Here is a 21,968-nt window from a genome sequence, read left to right as displayed (position 1 = left end):
TGTCTGGATATCAGCCTTTTCCATTATTTCTCATCCATTATCACTGAAGGTCAACACGGAACATCAGCCTGAGTAGATTCAGACAACTTGTTCCTGTTGGGCGACTGAGATTGTCATCGGTTCACCTGACATGTAACTGTCAGCAAGTGTGTGTGTGTGTCCCTGGATGCTTGTGTATAACCGTGGTTGTGGGTGTGCGAACTGTTGAGAACGTGGGTGAGCTGAGGGCTTTTGAAGCAGACATACAGTAGATGGCTTTTTATGCCTGGCAGGGCAGGCAGACAGAGAGGTGGGATGATGGGAGAGAAAGCGTGGGTCTGCCAGCTCATGCACATCTAAGGATGACCTTGGAGATCTGAAGATGAAGGCGGAAAGACATTTTCGTAGGACATGAAGAGTGGGAGACAAAACCTGCCAGTCAAATGTCACCGTGATGACAAGTGGTCTGGGTCATGCAAAGTCTTCTTTCATTCCTCCATCAGATGTAAAATTATAGTCGTAACCAATTAAAAAAACATTACATTGCTACACACACTATTTTTAACAATGATATGTTGCTCAATGTCTGGCAATGTCATTCCCAAGAGGACGCATCTTACCGACCTTTCCTCTCACCTTGACAATGACATTTTTAAATGTTGGTAAAATGTCTTTACAACCTCTGGTGTGGATTGCCATTTGGGCGGTTTGAAGTTCTTGCCACCATGAGGTCAAACATACATCTTATTGTTTATCACCAAATACCAGAAGTAAAATTTCCATTAGCTTCAGCTGTACTTTGTGTTGATAAGCAAATGTTTTACTAAAAACATGGTAAATATTAAACTTGTTAAAGACCAGAATGTTACCATATGTTAGCATCACTGACGTTAGGATAACGCTCAAAGCATCACTGTGACTAAGTTCGACATTCCACCGCCACCAGCATTGCTGGTCGACTCACAAAGTCATGTAACTAACCTAGAGTTTCAGGGACAACAATGTGAGGAACATAGCACTTTAATTGTTAACATCTAGGTATGGTATGGTGCCCCTGGATTTTTAAATGGAGAAGCCAATGTGCAAATATACTGCAAGATGGCAACCATCTCAACAGTTAACTTCAGCATTTAGCTCATAATCCTATGGTTTTATGGTGTTATTCATTCAATTTGTCATTACAGTAAACCCTTTTAGGAAAGCTATTATAGTGTGGAAGGATCACATCTAAGCTTGCAATGGAGAAACTGTGGCCAGTCAATTCAGTAGCATGGAAAGCATCTACTACAGACAGTAAGTGACAGCAAGAGAGACAAAGAGTAGACGGGTGGGGGGAAGAGGTAGAGAGTTGATCATAGAATAAGTTGTCTTAATGAAATGTCCAGCTTCTGTGCTTATTGATATAGCAGACTCTTGGTAGATGGGCTGTGTGTCTGACACCGAGCTTATTATTAAAGCAGTTCACACAATGATGTGTGCTTGCCCTTTTCACAGTTCATTAACACGATGAGATGTCCTTCCACATGCAAGCAGCAGCTCATTAAGCCAGCCATTAAATCATGCAGGGTATGAGAGAATGATTGAAAAACAGGAATGTGCCGCTGAAGATAATGACAACTTACTGTGGTTAAAAGGCATTGCTCAAAAAAACACAAACACCTGGAAGCAAATTGATAAAGAAAATGCAAGGTTTCTATTATCTTAAATTAAAAATGTCCTTATGTTTACTGTGGCAAATCAAAAAGCAATTGCAATTCATTTTCATCGAAGCATGGCTTGAGTTAGAGCAGGCACATACACTAGGTTTGGTGTATTTAATCTGAAACAGGATCCAATCTGAGCTGTGACCATATGTTAATACACAGCAGATATTAATCTGTGTGCTTTCATCTGCCCTGCTTTGCGGCTTATTTATGTGAAAGGGTACACATTTTCTCATTCGCAAACAGGAAGCGGTGCATTTTTTTTTCTGTGTACTTGAACAAGGACATAAGACAAAGAAAAGTATTTGGAAAGTAGAAAGTGGTTTGGTCATACAGTAAGTGTGCCATATATGCTACAGCTGTTCAATGCTATAGATGGGTGCAATTGGTAAAGTGTAATTCTAGATGTGGACTGTCCATTGCTATTATGACCTTACTCATGACCTAAATCATGTATTTGAATGTAATGCCACACTGCTCTTTATGTATAGGTCTCATAGGTTATAAATGTTTAACCATGTCAGAGAGCAAGGCTCCACAGAAAGTACCATCCTCATTTTAGAACATGTATGTTGATGAGTCACTCACATCTATCATTTCCAATAGTTGAAAGCAGACTGAGTCGGAGAAAGGTGCATGATTATCCATATTAATTTGATAAGCCCACAGCAAACGGGGGAGGCTTTCATGATGAGTCACAAGAGACTGATTACATAAACTAATCCCACAGTAAAGCTTAAACCTTGAACAATTTGCGGATAAGTGGGAGGTAGTGGGGTTAATATGTTGTTTAAGGTAGTTTAGTTATCAAGAGCATGTCAAGGTAACCTTAGTTCAACTGAGAAAGAAACAGACAGTGTAACATAGAGCAAACACATAAAAACACATGCAGGCCCTAAATAAAGGACATCTACCCCAGGCTCATACTCAGACTCATTTGTAACTATGAGGAACAGATTAATCCAACAATGTAATGGCAGATGGCTTGAATATATATCTGGTTATTCTGCCAATTTGAGTGTATATTAGTGACTTTTGACTTTGTTCTTCTGTGTTTGCAGATATGTATTTCTTAAGGGTTGAATCCTGTAGGGCTTTTATTTCTTTTTCCCTGAGTGTCTACCAGCACTGCCTACTCTTGAGACTGCAGCTCTTAGAGCAAGCAATATTGAATTGATTTCAGAGGCTTTCTCCAAAATAGAAACAGTTGCACAGAACAGCCAGTGGTGTTATTAAAAATACTGCGTTTATTTGACCTATAACTCCTGAACTTGGAGGTCTACAATGCATTATCTTCCGTCAGGTTTTTCAGCTTAAGATAAATCCATTTGATATAGAGTCTGCTTTTTTGCTGTCAGTGAGTTTTGTGAGAAACCTGGCTATAAATATGAATTAGAGGTTTTCACCATAATTTCTAAACAATTCATAATAGAGGAATGTCCATCGGTGTTGAAGTGATCATCTTCAGGCCAGTGTTACTGTTACTTCATTCATTCATTCTTGTTCTATTACATAAACATTTTCAAGTTGATCCTCTACTTTTAATAGGGGTGTTGCCGGAAGTTTCCCAGAAAACTAGAAACCTTTCAGAGAAATTGCTCAGTAAAATGTACCCAAAGTAAAAGAAGTTGATGTCGTTCTGTAGGATAGATTCAGCTGTAAAAACTATTTACAGACAACAACAATACACTACAAAAAATATAAAATTATTGATTTAATACCATGACCAACATGATACTTTTAAATGTTTCTGGTCACTTTTTTACAGGCACAAGTAAAATTATGATTTAAATATTTAAAAAATGCTGAATAAGACCTTTTTTCTTAACGACATTGATCCATAAGCTCTGGCAACCCCCAAATGGGAGGTTTCCTTTTCTTGCAGTCTCTGACAGCCCCCTCATCTGTCTGCCGATGAGAGGAACCATTTTACTAATGAACATGCTTGGTGTTTCATACAGTGTCCTTGACGCTAACCTCCATTGTCTCCAGCCCGACAGAAGGTTGATGGACTTTGGGTTGAATCCCCGTACACTGGGAGGCCTCTCTGTGTCTTAATAATCAACAGCTTTAGTTTAAGCTTCTAACATAACCAGCTGAATATCTGACCAGCAGTAGGGCATACTGTGTGTACTGGAGGGTAAGTTATTTTTCTTGGACGTTGCTGCATTTCTTGGGTCCTGCAGCTGTGCTGTCTCTATGATGTGGTCTTTTGATAGTTCCAACCCTTCAACTCCAATTATCCTCCCTCCATTTGGTTTCACACAGCTACAATGTTCCCCTCCAAATGGCTTCCCTCTGTCATTGCTGTAGATCCTCTTGTCATTGAGCTTGATGGCTTGCATGTAGAAGAGTTGACTGATGGTAGCCTCCCTCATGAACCTTTATCCACTATTTATGGTGATCTGACAGAAAGGTGTGAAAGCTATGCTGAATAGCAGCAGGGATGAAACATTAGGTCAGTATGGAGCGGCAAACGATAGGCACTTGTGTGATCGAGTAGCTTTTAGTGGTTTTCTCCACAAGCTCATTGCGTTTCTCGAAGGCTCGTAGAGAGTGGTTGACCTTGTATACAGGGCAAGGCGCTCCAGGGATCCATGAGTGCTGCACTGAGTCTTTATGGTTGTACATCCCGTCTATAGCTAGCAGTATGCTTGGCATCAACATCATGACTATGAGAATGTCTTTTCATTATGTGCTTTGTGGTGATGGTGAACTGTACTCAATCATGAGGAGAGGCATTTCTGTTATTTAGCCTACCGTCATGTATCATCTCAAGCGTATGCAAAACCACAAGTGAGGATCATGGCAATTAACTGTGTATTACCTTGATAAGGTACATCAGGAAACTCTTGGGCTCTGTTGAGCTCTATTGGGTGGAAAGTTACTAAGCATATTTACTCAAGTATTGTATGTAAGAACACATATAAGGTGCCTGACTTACTGTAAGTGTTCCCGTTTTATACTACTTATAGTGCTACACCACTACAATAGAGATTCATATTCATATTCTACTTTAAACAGTAAAAGTCACTAGTCACTTTGTTGATTAAGATGTTGCATTCAAAACAAACAACACACAACACAATAACGTTTTTAGTTTAAACTACCACAAAACAGTACCACAGTAAACTAGTAATATCACTAAAGGTAAAGTTAAGGAGTCTTCTTTAGGAATACATCTTCCACCACTGTCTAAACCAGACTGTGCGTGGGTTGGTCCGTTTAATTTGCACTGGTAGAGTGACAGCTCTGTCTTCAGTAGCTGGTGCTTTGGGCCTCTGCTGTGGTATCCAATCCCCCGCAGAGCTACTGTATGCTTGTGTACTAACACACATGTCCCTTCTACTTCAACACTGTGATGTCTGACAGGAGTTCCATGTTGGATGGTAGTTGGATGGTGCTATTCCCCTGTGGGAACATTTCATGGACAGTATTGTCCTGCCTTGTGTTAGACTGTCACAGCGGGAGTCTGCTGTTAGAAAGTGGTTCATTTGGGCTGCTTGGCGTTAATGCAACTCTATTAGTCCCTACACCTAGTAGGTGTGATTCATTTCAGGACCCATTTGCTTTTGTAATAGAGATTGGTCCCTGCTCACGAAGATTGCAATAGTCTGGGATTGGGTCCCTCAGCGTTGGTGTTAATTGATTATCCTTACACCCAAACATGTAATGACACAAGGCTAAAGTTTCAGTCCCAAAAGTAAACCCAAGTCCCACATTTGCTGTTTAAGATAATAATACTCTCAGAATAGCTATAGCAGCCCTTTAAGCTACAACAGTTACCTGACCTGCAGCACACAGTCGGAGTAAACAAACAGCATTTCACTCCTCTTGTAGATCACTGCTATGGCTAACATTAGGGCACTTTATCTTACCTTTTATTTATTTTTATTCACAGAAAATAACAACAGCTGTTGAAATGGAGATATTGGCATTTGCATTTGGTTTAGCTTTGTTGGTGAATGAAAGTGTTCTCTGCCACGATTATGGTGAACAACTCAGTCAGAATAGTGTTTAGGAAATACCAAGTTAAGAGGGTAACATTATTAAAAAAGAACAATAAGTGCATCAGTGATCTAATTGTCACTACATGTTCAATAATATGAATAAACTAGTTACTGTGTACAATGTAGCAGCTTGAAAATATACTTGCAATCATACTGTGTATTGTGCAGTCTTTTAGTAGTAACTTGTTATATAAATATCCAAATACAAAAATAATTGATCAGAAAAACACTGCATAGTTTGGATATGAATAGTACAATCTTCAAAAGACAAGTCTTGACTGATCACATTGATATTAATTAGTCATTTAATTGTGTGATTGTCGGACAATCTAGCTGGTAAAAAAGTAATGAGACCCGGTAAATGTGTTTGATCCCATCATTACCTGCAGAGAGGAGGGCAGGAGTCACAGCAGGTGACCTAATTTGATCTTACACTGTAACGAGGATAAAGATTTGTCTAATAGGCACGGAAAACTATTACAGGGCCTGTTAGGAAAACTGCAAATGTCTCCCAGTGATGGGTCTATTACTGTATGTCCACAGTGGCCTTCATGTAATTTCCTGTCTCTCAGATCTCTCATTTAGAGCTGGAACATATACAACACGTCAATTACGACATTAAATTGCTTTTTCTAAATATGCACCAATTCCCTTGTTGAATGTGTTCTTTCAAATCATCCCTTGACATTAGATAGTGGAGGAGTTCGACATGCAACAGCTACATCCAGTCATTTAGCACAAGGTAAAAACAACATGAAATACTCTCCTACTGTGACACTTAATGAATAAGAGTCATGGTAAAGCAGCTTCTCCCCTTCCCCTCATTGTGCTTACTTGCTAGAAATCGATTGGTGTCTCCACTGCTGCCACAGTGTCTGACAGATGTCTTTTTGCAGTACAACGCTCACACTGCAAGCAGTCACAGTGTCTGCAGCCGACTACACCAGGCCAGAAAAGAGACATGAGGTGCATGTTGGTGCTGGAGCATGACAAAGCCTCTTAGTTTTTCCCAACTGCAGGTGATGCTGATCCAAGATGTATTATTGGATAAAGGGAAGTTGAGGTAAACCTCTATTATTCCTTTAGTATGTATCCGGCAACTGTTTTTTCTTCTTCTGGCCATGCTTGGGGCACGGCTCGAGCGATGGCAATGTCAGTCGATCCTCTACTTTGATCCCAGCAACTTTCAGAGGATATATTCAGTACTATCTTTTTGAACCCTTTCAGTCTGTTTCCATGTCCTACCATCCCACCAAAACTGTGCTTACAGTCGTAAGTAATCTGCTTGGGAGATTTGATTCCATTTCCTTAGTAATATCTGTCTGTATTTGTTTCATTTTACTGTCTGTATGAAGGATTCTTCAGCCTTAATTCTTGCATTTTTGTGTAGACTGTCTTCTTTCCAGCAGACATGATGGAGTGGAGGTTGTGTGACTCAGGCTCTGGCTGAAAGACACCTAGAAGATGCTTGACATCAGCCTGTGTCCATCTATTACAAACTTTTACACACATTTTACATACTCACATTCTTTGTATTAATTTGACATTTGGATCTTCTGTTTTGTAAGGTTGTTACTGCATGTTGGTCTGTTCTGTACAATTGCCCTGGATATCTTTGATGAATATAACTGTTCCTCCAGTGCCACTAACAGGTTCTCATTTTTGGCTTTGAAGGAAATGTCTCAACAACTATTCCAAGGATTTTCATCACATTCGATGTCAACGCTTGGTTCCACTTTGCGATACATTGTAATAACTTTGATGATGATCCTCTAGCACTATTATATGGTTAAAATGTCAGTCCAAAACATGGTAACGAAATATCTTCAAAACTAATACTATCAGCCTCAGCTGTACTTTTTATTAAGAGATAAACAGGAAATATTCCCATTCTGAGACAGTAAACTGAGACGGTGAACATGGCAAACATTTTACCCAATAGCATGGCTGTAGACTTTCTTTGTTGTTATCTCATAACTGTTCGGTTATTAACAAGCCACCAAGGCTTACATTGTTAACCTGGATTCATTATATTCATATCTGGGAAGCTTTTTATGTAATTAAAAGGTGTATAATTATCTCATCAGGCTCAACAATAAAGTAGGGCGGCAGAAAAGCATTGTCTCATCCCCACTACTTAACCCTCCGGCTCGCCTTATTTATAAAAATGAAGGTCTGGATAAGGTCTACAAAGTTAAAATGTCTCTTTTGCTATTATGAAGTTGAAATGTGTCGTATTACAATGATATCTGATTTGAGCAATTAGTATGTCAATGGAGTTTCACAATTGCACACAGTTACAGTCTCCACAGACATATATTATGATATATTATATATTTTCTTAATGAGTATTCCAGTTATGTTGATTATAATTGGTAATTATGATGGTGGTTATGATGCTTTGCATGCACTGTAATATGCTGCAATACACAACACTGTAATATTACAGTTTTGACATTGAGGTGCTAGTTCTCATTTGTGTTCAATTTTAATTTCATTTAATTAAGGCGGAATGTGTGTGTTTGTTATAGTAATTGGGAGGTCTGCAATTACTGCAAAAACAGGGCCTGACGTCAAAAGAAATACACAACATATTCTGGATATATTCAATCTTTCTGATATTTCTTGGAATCCTGAGTTTTCTTAGTCTGTGTTACCTTCTAAAATAATTGTCTGAGATTACACACGAAAAAAACTCAGGTACCTCAGGGATCTGGAGTGCAATGCAGTAAACAAAAGCCGTCTGTAAGCACTAAACATTTCAAAACTCCTTGAAATATTTCTGAAGGATGAACTGCTACCATTGTTGCTTCTTGTCACAAACTGTACAGTGCATAGCAGTCTGACACAACAGTAATTCTGCTTAATGAGGATAATCCCTTAAATCAGGCTTGTATTGTCAGTATTGAGCTTTTCCCATTTTATTTCCTCATCATCTTGATCTATCGTCAGCATGTTCTGCTGATAAACATCAAACACACCAAGAGAGGGATTATGGATAATTGTGGAGAAACAAATTAAATTATAAATGGTGTTATTGTATCTGGCACTGACAGCTTAATGTACGTGAAGAATGAAATGCCTTTCAAATAATGTAAGCTTGATATATATCACGTTGTCTTGTGACTTCTATATAGTTCATAAACTCGTAAACACTGCAAAAAAAAACATATCACATATCTTCAAACATACATCTCTCACTCTCCCTGTGATCTCCTTCACTTGTAACTTGTGAATGAGTTGTATTGTTTTTAGTTGGTCGATCATGTTCTTGGAGAGCTGGTAGCATGTCAGTTTTTAGCTCACCTTCATCGAATTATTTATTTTTCATTTGTATCCATTTTTTTTTTTTGTATTCTGTAGTTGTCAGTGTTCATAGTGTATTTCTGTCTCAACGGGGCTTCTGTTCTGAAGTGTTGCACACACACTGAAATAAAAAACGAACAATGTTCATTAATAGTTCACCACCACGACCACCACTGTGATTTAACCCTCTCGGTAGCCAATTTATCAGCTCTGTTTCTGCAGTATGATGCAGGAACTTTTCAGAACTCTCAACTTTGTTTTTCTGGAAACACATATAACTAAATTAAATTACAATCTCCATCAATGAAGAACAATGTCAATACTCTGAAGAATGTCACAATGGCTCTAACGCTACTGCTTGTCTGATCTAAAGAAGTGTGACGATCACAGAGCATTTCAGACACAGCAAACCCTCTCCATGACTGATGCAATATTTAAAACAATGTACATGCTATGATTTAACTTGACACCTTCAAGTCATTTAAGTTAAAGCTTTTATTGAAATGAGAGTATTTTCTTTTGATAATCTACTTGAAACTAAATATTAGGTATATACAGTATATTTTCTGTACTGAAAAGACCTACAGTTTGCCATCAGTGTTATCCTTACATGCTGTGATTTGTCATTTATAATTGATTTCTCAAGAGTCTGGGTCTCGTCTAATATGAACTTGTCAGAGCACAGACGACAGACCGCAGAGTACAGAGACACTGACACAACAAGTCCTTGAAAAAAATGCATGACCTCTAGAACAACACATATCAAAGCATTTTTTCTGATCTGAAAATATACTTTCATTTTGAGTTGTACCTGCAGATATTCACCAAACACCTAGGTGTACTGATCTAATTCGTTTTGTAAGAGGTATGGCCTACTAAAGGCTGGAGTCGAAGAGTAACACTTTGTTTCCGTTATGGTTTTAGGGCATATTTGTATTCCTGTTCATAAATATAATGCATTGTACTTACATTAAGTGTTTGCTGTTCTTACAAGTTGCTTTACATTGTGTAAGACTTGTTTTAGTAGGAGAGAGACATTGAACATGTTAAGTGCTACTGTATCCAAATTCTACATTTAATTATACTACAACAATAATACCTAAATAACAAACAGCCACTAAGAAATAATTCAACCCATTATTAAGCAATAAATGCATTAATACCAGTAGAAATGTGCAGGGACTGACCAGAGATCTGGTTGAGGTGGAAACCCTGGGTATTTGTGTGAGGGTCAGTCAGCAGGGGACAGATGCTCGACAAAGGTCATGACAGACAGTGGGTCATAAATATGGGAGACAGGCTGATCTGGCCTATGACAAGGAAAGGGCTGCTGTACTGTAATGGGTGATAAATGTCAGAGCCTCCCACTGCCTCACATGAGCGATTGTTCAGCTTTAGCCTCCCTGAGCCTGGGCTGCTAAAGCCTCCAGACAGACTGACAAGCAGTAAAGGAAACATTTACATGGATAGAACGGCTTGTTTGGATGACCCCCTCTTCCTCGCTGTCGCCATAGGCAAAACGAGAGATGTGATTAATCAGGTGGTTAGCATGTTTGATGGAGAGCAGAGAGGAGAGAGGGTTCCTTGTGCTGAGTGGAGCGACGGGACACAAAGTGTAGAGGAGAGCTCCGCCGCTGTGATTCATCCGAGGTTACTGATCCTCTGAGGAGCCATAATTCTTAAAGTAACGTGCCTTGATTGCAATAATGTCCCCATAGCAACTATTATATGTAATGACTATTATTATGACTGTCATAAAATGGAGACTGGAGCCAGTCTTATTAAAATATATTCTTGTGCATTTAATATCTTCAACGATCAAAAACCTGTTTAACTTTTTTAATTCTGCAATTTTGAAAAGGACGATGAGTAAAAGGCTCAATTGAATGCATTTGAAAATTAGGAAGCAAATGAACTTAAAGAGTTTATACAGTATTACTTGTAATGATATATGTGCTTTGTGACATTTTGTTTTAATAATGTGTTTTATGTTGAGTGTATTTCATTCATTTATCAGGGACAAAATCTTAACCTCATACAAAGAGGAGATTTATACATTAGAAACTAAATGCAATTATGCATCGAAACATACAAATTCACCCAATCCTTTAGAATATAAATGATAATATATTTTCCCTCTGTTGCTATTAAACAAAGCTGGGTAACATGTCTTCACGTGTTAAGGTTAACTGGTTTATTCTTCAATAAAATCACAGAAAGATCAGACTTACATTTGGATACTCTGGGGACTTTCCTCTTCACCTCGTCGCCCCCCGAACCACCGCAGCCGTCCTCATCATCACAGTCGCCGCTGTAGCGTCCATCTGCGTCTCCACTTCCTGTTTCTATCTGGTCCAGTGACCCCAGTTTAGGAATGGACTTCCCTTGCAACAGCTAGTTGTGAAATGAGACACAGAAAATGACACATTTTCAGTTAAAATATCGTACTATTTAAAAAAAAAAAAGTAAACTAGTTTAAATTAGCTTGTTTTTTTCTGCTGAATTAAGCAATATCTATATTAAATGTATACCACATTAATATTCAAAGCAGGATTAAGTGAACAAGTTCCTTTCATTGAAAGGACAGTGCAGAATATTTATTCAGAAAATGCAGACAAAAGCAGGGAAAATGCAAAATAGTTCCTCACAATCCTCTAAGTATTAACTAACTTTGTATCTACTTAATGACTGGATTGAAAATGTCTAATTTCTATACAATTCTGCCCAGATTATGTATCCTGTATCCCTTATACAAACATAAATAAATAATAAAATCACTTGTTTTGTACATTTTAACAAAAACTTAAATAGTTATCCAAAACGTATCTCGATCGCCACCACCTAAACCAAATGAATTAGTATGTGTAACATGAAGCTCATCCTTCTCGTCCGCAGTGGCATGCAGGGCAGTTAAACTTCCTGCTGTATTGATGTGCAGCAGAATCCCAATCAAACACTTTGTGAACTGGATACCAGGGGAAATGCATACGCTAATTGGCTCATTTAAATGCGCATGGCGTAATTGGAAACAAGAGAGAATGCTTTGTGTTGATCAGAAAGGTAGTGTCTATGCTAATTAGTTAGTGTGGCGGCTCACTGCAGGGGAGCAGGTGTCAGGGTGTCATGTCAGGGGGCTGTCATGCTGAGCTGGCACACTTCAGTGCTGGCGATTAACCTGTCTGCAGTTTCAGCTCCTGCATGTGACCGGTTAAAGGATTGAGAGGATTGTGACTTTGATCCTTCCACTTGTGTAATTGGCATGTTTTTTTTCCATGTATGTCCACATGTTTAACACATTAAGTGGAATACTAGGTTTCTATAGTTCCTGAGATTAGCCTGTTCTGGGAGTTTGACTACATTTGAACTTTGTTGAGGTAGAGCCCTGCTCGAGGGCTCACTATGTGGAGTTCAGAAGCTATCTCCTCTGTGTCCTGTTTACTAAAGAAACAGCATCTTGCGATAATTAAGATTGAACATGTAAGACAATACGCTACCCAAGCTTTAAGACTCACTTTCTTATAGTTACCAAGGTCACAACTGTATTTAGTTTATTCCAAGATAATATAATGCAGAGAATAATGAGAGAGTTGATTCCTACTAATCTTACACTCCGATCATCAGAGACATGTTCTTACTTAAGTTTATTATCTGCTCATACAAACTGGTTTGTAACACATAAGCTTTGGTAGAATAGGAGCAACATTAAGGGACAAGGCAAACAATAATCTATATTTCTCTTAGTCAAAGCCTGATAAAGGGAGCAGTGGACCTCCAAGTGTTACATTGCTACACTCTTTGAGGCATTTCTCATTACGATGAATGCAGGCACTATATTTATTTTAACTCCTTCTTACATACTGCCGATTTTTTAAGTATCGTTTTCTAAAAGCCACATTATTATAGACAGGCATAGACATTTTGATTAAATAAAAAATGTTTATGGTCATGACCCCTTTTCAAAGAATGAGACTCAGTTTGTTTTTCAAATGATTTGTTTTACATATCCATTACATTCAGGTGTTAAAAGAAAAAGATAAACATGTGCTTTTAGTTTATGAAGTCACACACAGATGACATGATTTTCATGAAATAGTAGTAATTCATCAATAAGGCCTTGTTAGCTAATGATATTTGAAAGCTAAATCAATGTGTTCTAAAGCTGAGGAGACACCGGTCATGTTTGAGCAGGTCTGTCAATCAGCCAGCTTCTTTATTCTCTTACTGTTCAAGGCCAGGGCAGTAACAGCTCTGTGTTGGATTGTATTGAACAGCTGTACTGCTCTTTCTGACACATAATAAAGCAAGTCTGAATGGCCTAGCTGTGTTATTAGCCTGAGTGACACAGGGCTTTCTCTATTGCGGGCTGTGACACAGGTGCTCTGATTTCATTCAATTAATCTTCAGATGAGAAGACACCCTTGGGCAGGCTGTTACTGCAGTGTGTGGCGATTTGAAAGGAATCAAATTACTCTTAGCCAAAACACTGACCACATACTAATAAACAGTACTTTGCACTCGCAATGCATTTTCTGAAAAAAGAGATTCCAGACTAATTGACAATTCTCTTTTGAAATTGCTGCACCAATTAAGAGCTTACACAAGAGAAAATGATGAGCAACACCTTTTATACAAAATACAAGCTCATGGTCAATTAGAATTTAACAGAATTGTATCCTTTGATGTATGTACAGGGCAAGTGAGAATAAAACACATTTTCAGATTAATTTATGAGCTCTTTATTCAGTAACACTTGCATTCATAACTGTACAATTGTTACAATTACTAACCTGAACATGAAGAGAAAACCAAGCCTTTATTTGAGAACAAGAGGGAGATAATTCCACCCATAATTTGGTTCATGTAATTGGAGCAATGCAACAAATGGAGCAAAACGAAATTAACCTACACACATACAAACGCTGACCTTCATAAATATATAAAACACCAGTTAATAACTGAGCACTTAAGTAATTAAATTATATTCATGGCTCAGTGAAGTCATTATTTTAACCTACTTTCAGAGTGTCATCTTATTCTAAAAGTCCTCCTGAAATGACTGTATTTGTTTAATCTACAACTTATGGCGTAGAAAATATAAATTAAAAAAAAATTAAAAAAGGTTTTTTAACTTATACCGCCGTTGATATATGTTTTTTGCAAATTAAAGTAGAAAATACAATATTGATATCCATGGGAAGAACACTATTGACAATAGAGAACATAGACCAGCGATGGCTACAAGAGGCTAGGAGTTGTAGCGGTAAGAATTACAAAAGGGGGTTGGGGAGCAAACAATAAACGAGTTTCATGTGGATAGTGTGTCTCTGACTCCCTGCCCCTCACTCACTCTCTGTCTATTTTACTAACACATCACTTAATCATGGCCTTGTATATTTACATGCAAACTCTGATCCTCACCTTGAAAGCCCTGTGGCCACCTGAGATATGTTGTACATATTCAATCCACCACTGCACTGTAGACCTAACAAACTTCTTCATTTCTTTCTCAGGAAATCACAACAAAGATTCAGCATGGTCTCTGAAGCTTGGCTTAACTTGCACCATCGCACCATAGAGAGTATATTCTGACAAGCTGCATCACTATGCTTTGGAAGTGTTGACCGCACAGGACTGGAAACAGCAGCAAAACCCTGAAAAGCAGCATCAGGAATGTACTGGCACAGCTATGATATCTTCATTACCTGCCATAAAAGGAAGGCCCAAATCAGCATCAAGGACACCAGTCATCCAGCCCACACACTATTTTCCCTCCAGCCATCTGGAAAACGCTGCCAGGGCATTAAATCACGCACCTCCCGTTTCAGAGACAGTTCCTTCCCACAGGTAGTCAGAATAATGAATACCCACACACATAAATATGCACACACACCCAGACACTAAAGCTGTGCCTATAATGTGGATGGCTCTACTTTTATTAGGTTTTTCTCAGGTATCACTTGGTTATACTATCCATTGTGTTTTTTATTTCTTTTCCAAGGCTGAGAATGCCACAGAGCAACTATTTTCTTTATTTATTATCGCAGGGGATGTTGATATTGGTATCTGCCTCTGGAATAAACAAACTGAATCAGAAGGAAAATATAAGAGTAATTCAACTGTACACGGTGTATTTTGGGCTGTACATGTCATTGATCAAGATAGATACATTAAACATAATAAACTCTTTTGAAACATAATTTCCAAAAAATATATATTGAAGGAAAGAAAGTGGCTCTCGTTTTATTGCACTCTAACATTTGCTTGAACATTATTACACTACAATTTTGACCTCAAGCCATTAGGGTTTGTATTTCAGCTGCGTCTACAGTAATTGGACATGGTGGTGGTCATGTTACTAATTTAAAAGGTATTATCACCATATTTATCCTATCTAGACAACTATTCTACACCACAGACAAAAGGAGGTCTACTCCAAAGACAAAGTACTCAAAGTGTTATATTAACCATCTGCTAGTGTTAACAGTTAATTATAAAAAAAAAGATTTTGAAGAGCGAGCACAGGTACAAGGTGTCATCTGGCAAAGTATATCACATCTTCAGAGATCCACAATATGAATAAAGCTGTGTGTGGATTTCAAAGTTAATTTTTATTCTCTTTGAACACTTTACCGTCTGTAAATAGAGGGTGTTACAATTATCATATTTGCCAGTCAGAGGAGAAAAGTGTTAGGATGTACAGTAAGTCGGTTCTTGGGACAAACAATGTCATTCTCCTTCTCCCTCCCTGCAGCAGCAGCACTGACATGCTGTGGATCCAGAGCAGCAGCAGCAGGCAGGTCAGTGAGTGAGCGGTCGGGGGAGAAATGACTATATAATGTGATTTCAAGAATAATACTATAACTCAAATTAACTCTCTCATGGCTCCACAATTGTATAACAATGCATTAAGGTAAAGCCTGTAACGTATTCCTCTGTGCATCAATGTTGTCTTAAAAACATAGCAATGAGCTCTGACTTTGCACCTGGTGACATGTTCCTTCATTGAAAAGATTGTCATTGTCAAAGAATGTCATTTTGCATTATTGTAGAACTTAAAAGCTGCAACTCATGGCTAATTCCAAAGAGGATTATGCTGCTGTCAAACTGGATTTGAATCTCTGATAAGCAAATGCAACAATTTAAGATAAAGTCGTTATCTACAGGTATGCAGCTTAGCTGGATTTGTATGAATGTTTTTATTTTCTGTGTTTATGGATATCATGAATGCGTTTTAGCTAAAAACTAATTATTATGGTGCAGGTTTTGGGATTTGTCTCCAATTAAGACTCAGCTCTGACATCTGACTGAACCGATTCCTGCTGGATACCAACATGAATTAGTCGAACAAACTGAATTTGTAAGTAATGCTTAGCGGTCGTGGTGTGTTGAATATTAAATATTAAGGATGATGGTTCATTTCATTTCATTTCATTTCAAACCTTTATTTATACAGATAAAATCCCATTGAGATCATTGATCTCTTTTCCAAGGGAGACCTGCTCAAGTAGTTCCACATGAAACATAAATAGAACAACAAAAGGACATCATACAGCATCATTTACAAAATTATCCACATAAACAGGTACCAATAGCTTCCGATTGTGTAGCATCCAACCGAGCTTTAAAAACATTTAGTGGCACCAGATTGTTCAGTTTCCATTTAATTTGCAGACTATTTCAAGACAGAGGAGCTGCGCATCTAAAAGCTGTCTTCCCTAAGACAGTCCTAGCAGTTGGCACATTTAATAAAACCACAGCATTCGATCTCAGGCAGTAGCCACTTACAATTCTCCGTGAGATCAGGGAGCAGATATAAGATGGAAGTTTCCCTAACATGGCTTTGTATATAAAAATGTACCAGTGACTGAGCCTCCGTACAGTTAGTGAAAGCAAACCAGCCCTTGCATACAGGGTACAGTGATGGGTTAATGCTTTACAGTTTGTCACAAATCTCAGTGCACTGTGATACGCAGCATCTAACTTGACCAGGCAATTGGCAGGTGCATTCATATAGACCAGATCCCGATAGTCCAGCACAGGTAAAAAGGTCACAGTGACTAGCCTTTTCCTGGCCTCAAGCGAGAAACAGGACTTGTTTCTGAAAAAGAACCCTAGCCTAACCTTCAGTTTTTTTAGCAGGTTATTGACATGAAGTTTAAAAGAGAGACAATCATCAAGCCAGATACCAAGGTATTTGTAACAGGCAACAACTTCAAGTTTTGTTCCTTGCGTAGTTACAATATCTAAAACAGGCTCTGGTGTCTTTTTTGCTTTTGAAAAGAGCATTACCTTGGTTTTATCCACATTTAAAAGAAGCTTTAATTCAGAGAGCTGAGTCTGAATAGTGTTAAAAACAGCCTGTAATTTAACAACAGCCTCCTTTAACCCCTGTCACACTGTCCCGAAATTGACACCCGATGGACACACGATAAAGGAAATGTTCAAATTCGGCTGTGATCGTAGCAACATCGGGCCATTCGTGAGGGCATCTAAGCCATCGTATGACCGCCGGTGGAGTTTCTCAGGCTCCGGCAGCAACTTCGTAAGCGGCAACTTCGTAAGGCACTCGTGAGGGCATCTTGTCAAATCGTGTCATCTTCGTGTTATCATCAGTGCATTCACACTCACTCTGATCGGGGCGAATGCCCGATGGCACCGAGGATAATAAGATGCCCTCACGATGGCCTTACGAAGGGCAAAATTGACACACGAATTCAACACGAAAATGAACCTTCGCAAGGTCCTTCGGCAATTTTTTGGCATGCCAAAGATTTTGCCTCCGCTCACGAAGTTGCTGCCGGAGCCTGAGAAACTCCGCCAGCGGTCATACGATGTTTAAGATGCCCTCACAAATGGCCCGATGTTGCTACGATCACAGCCGAATTTGAACATTGCCTTTATTGTGTGTCCATCGGGTTGTTTTATTTGTGTTCTGTGAAACTAAAAAGGATATAATATATTATTTTGAAGGACAGTTGACAGGAAATTGTTGTTGTTATGGAAACAACATTACGGAGAAAACGTAATATTTTCTACATATAAAGACGGAGAAAGTAAAGAACAAAGTCTGAAGATATCAGTACAGTATCATAGTACTGTAACATAATTGTTTTTGGTACTTTCATTGCAGTTGTATGTCTTAAATGTAATGTAAATGTTGCCTTCGTGTGTGGTTCGGGGCCATCTTCGTGCGAAATTCACAATTCCATATTCGTGTGTCCATCGGGTGTCAATTTCGGGACAGTGTGACAGGGCCTTAATGGTGGGACCTGCACAGTACATCACGGTATCATCCGCATACAAATGTAAAGTAGCTTCATCCACATTATCACCTACGCTGTTAATATATATGGAGAATAAAAGTGGTTCTAAAACAGAACCTTGTGGTACACCATTAGAAATGTTTAACCACTCAGAAGACAGTCCATCAAAATGAACACATTGGGACCTTTCAGAGAGGTAGTTCACAAACCACCCCACTGCAAGGCTGGATATGCCAATACTGAGTAGCCTCTGCTTTAAGATGCGATGATCAACGGTGTCAAACGCTTTGGAAAGGTCAATAAACAGAGCTGCACAACTCTGCTTATTATCTAAAATACTAGTAATGTCATTCACCACTTTCATTGTGGCAGTGATGGTAAGAGGTAGAGCAATAAAGTCTGCAGCTATCTTTAAAAAGAAAGGTTCTAAGTTGTCCGGGCCAGCCGGTTTCCTAGGATCTAGCTTAGATAAGGCTTCATGAACAACATCAACAGTAAAAGGAGTAAAACTGAAAGGGTTTTCCAGACCACGTTGTTCAGAGTCACAGACTGTAGTGTTCACAGAAGCAGAGTTAGTCACAGAATCAAACATAGAACCGCAGGACACGAAATACTCATTAAAGCAATTTAGCATAGTGGCCCTGTCCGATATAGAGCCAGATGCTGTGGTAAGGCACGGAGGTAGCTCATTACGGATCTCACCGGTTGATATCGATTTTATTGCTTTCCAAAATTTCCTAGGATTATTTAGGTTTTCTGTGGTAACTGACAAATAGTACTTCGACTTTGCACTTTTGACATTTGAAGTGAAGCTATTCCTTAGCTGCCTAAAACGCAGCCACTCTATCTCTGAGCCTGATTTCCTAGCCTTTGCCCAGGCCTTGTTTCTCTCATGAAGGAGACTAGACAGCTCAGCAGAAAACCAAGGATTGTCTCGTCCCTTTACTATAAATGTACGCAGGGGTGCATGTCTATCAATGACCTCCATAAAACCAAGATAAAAATAAGACCATGCGGTTTCCACATCAGCACACAGATCGATTTTACCCCAATCAAAATCAAACAGATCATGCACAAAACCCTGCTCCACAAAATGTTTTATGTCTCTCTTGATGATAATGCGAGGTTTAACCTTTTCTTCTTAACTGGACTTTATCACAGTCAAATGTTATGAAGCGGTATGGCCATTTAGGTGCGGAACAAATCAAATGTGAATATATTCTCAGTGTTAATCCTTTAGACTTAGAGGAGAGGGGATATGAATAATTCAAAAGCAAAACTGCTGGTCAACCACCACATCAATGACTGGTAAATAATTCAGCCTGCAGACGGGGTGAGGAGCTGCTTGCTCCTGATTTTGATTGAGAGACACAGGGACAGGGCCTACTTATAGATTCTTGATGGGTTTTACCACATCAAGAAGAGAGGACAGGCAAGGAGGAGAGCAGCCAACAAATAATTCATAGGAAAGAGCTGCTCATGAGCAAGATGATGAAATCTAGAGTTTGTACACTCAGATTGCAGGATGAATGTGTCAATAGCAGCACCGCTGTTTTGTGTTTTCTGCAGCCTCTGCTGTGGAATAGTAATGGTACATTTCCATTTGGTTCTCGAGAAACTGCACTTGAGTTAGTCAAGCTCAGGGGCAAATAAATGAAAATAGTAAAAAAAAAACTCATATGTAGATGAAAAACATAAAAACAAACATTCGCATGGACACATCCTTCTTATCCTGATAAAAATGCAAAACAGTTGAGCCTTCAGACGTAATACAAATTCACCTTCTGCCTTCATCCATACAGTACCTCAGTATACACTTTCTCTCTATCCATTCAAATAGGCAACCTGCTTTTCATGCACGCATGTGTGCATGAAAAGCAGGTACTTTAAGGTAAGTTTCATCATATTAATGAGGTGCACCTATACCATAGTGATTTATAGAAGTAATATAATGTGTGGTGTATACGCAGCTGTACACAAGGTCACTCATGTGCACGATTGAATGAGTGTGTGCACTGGTATATGTAATTGATATGTTTTCCAGTCATAAAACACACACACACACACACACACACACACACACACAACTACCTCCCCTTGCATCAAATATTCATCTGTTTCACATAAATGCAATAAATACAATTTCAAATAATCACCATTCAACAAAGAATGCATTTTAAAACTGAACATGACCCACATGTCCTCCCCAAGCCCAGTTTCCATCTTAAACAGCCAAAGAGTTGGTGAATAACATGATTACTATTTCCGGTCGTGTATTCTGTTCAACTTGCCTCACGAGATGTCTGAACCTTAAACACGGCAGAGCAATACATTGTGAGGGTAGAAAATGGGTGCTAAATTACAATTCAGGTCACAAGTTTGACAATTGTGCCGCGCTTCACTGGCTAATGAGATGCCAATCAGAACTATTTGCAAATCAAGTCCCGATGAGATGATAATGCAAAGTAGACTCAAGGACTGCACACTCAAGCTGTTGAATGAATAATACCAGATGTGCAACATAAAGATTTAGACTCAACTAACCTTGCTCTATGTCGACTTCTAGTCTGAAAACATACAATTTAAAAACGTTTTCAGACTCTAAAGGGACAGTACATTTCACATGCAACATTTTAGATGTCATGTTGATTAATTAGCCAGGCATGCTTCAGAAAGCCTATGCACCGCAGCGTGAGTGTGATACTTACGACAGCAGGATTTCCCTGTATAAGGCACTCTTAATGCTTGATTAGGTGTGTTGTTGGAATAAAAATAGGTCGCCCATCATTGCCTTCTAAAACACGCCAAATGACTTTGATATTTTGGGGGATAATAAAACTTTGATGTAAAAGAAATATCGTGGTCACAGTTAACAACAAACAAGGTACTAATGAGACACTGAAATAACATCCCAGGAGTCCAGTTTGAGTAGCAGATTATGTATTTAAGGCTTATCACCAGAAACTGCACCACAGTTTCTATTAATCACACAGGATTAAACAGCTCTGAAAAGTAATCACGATGGAAACTTTTTCATTTTTTGCACATGTGAATATATTTGATTTGAAAAAAACATTGCATTTTCTGTGGATTTTGTCAACAATTATTGGATGAATCATTATTATATTTGTAACAGATCCATGGTTCCCCGAGGATGAACACGCTAAACTAATAAGACGAACATGGATATCACTTTAGTTGTCAAACATCATAATGTTAACGCTGTCTTTGTGGCCATGTGAGCTGCTGATATAACCATTCATTTTATAATTATTTCTCAAAATTAGCTTCTATCAGGAAAAATAGGCCTACAGACAGACCCTAGTGATTATATTAGATGGGAGTCTGTTTATTTTTGGAATGTACCAGATGCTCTAGCCATTCCTTTTGCTACCCGGCTTGATCTGATCTGTGTAACGCCCTGCAGCTTAATCAAAAATAGACTAGTAGGCATGCAATATTAGCAGAGCAGAGAGTGACTTCTCGGACGCTTCTGCAACTCGTTACGTCGCATTTTGTGGAATCACAAATGTTTTCTGGAAAGGTCACAACGCCAGCCTGTGGCGTGGTTGGAACTTAGCGTAGAGGAGCCCCGTTAAATACAGGCCTTTGACTATTTATTTTCCTCCACAGCCAGCTATTACCAATCTCATAGGGCTTATATGTTGTGAGTTTTACAAAATATCAATAATGATTGGTCAAAGCCC

At 38.7% G+C, this 21,968-nt stretch overlaps 1 protein-coding gene across 1 annotated transcript in view; it reads right to left on the bottom strand.

Moving 5' to 3' along the window:
* The window catches only part of gpc5a (glypican 5a), a 130,178-nt gene that overhangs the window by 30,944 nt on the left and 77,266 nt on the right, over positions 1–21,968 (bottom strand). Inside the window, exon 8 of the mRNA XM_034103133.1 lies at positions 11,230–11,392. Coding sequence (XP_033959024.1) covers positions 11,230–11,392 — 163 coding nt within the window. The remainder of the gene's footprint in view (positions 1–11,229; positions 11,393–21,968) is intronic.

This window comes from Pseudochaenichthys georgianus, chromosome 3 (genome assembly GCF_902827115.2).
Source record: "Pseudochaenichthys georgianus chromosome 3, fPseGeo1.2, whole genome shotgun sequence".
NCBI classification, from domain to species: domain Eukaryota; kingdom Metazoa; phylum Chordata; class Actinopteri; order Perciformes; family Channichthyidae; genus Pseudochaenichthys; species Pseudochaenichthys georgianus.
The sequence above is the reverse complement of the archived record's forward strand: the minus strand, read 5'-3'. Positions and strand labels throughout refer to the sequence as shown.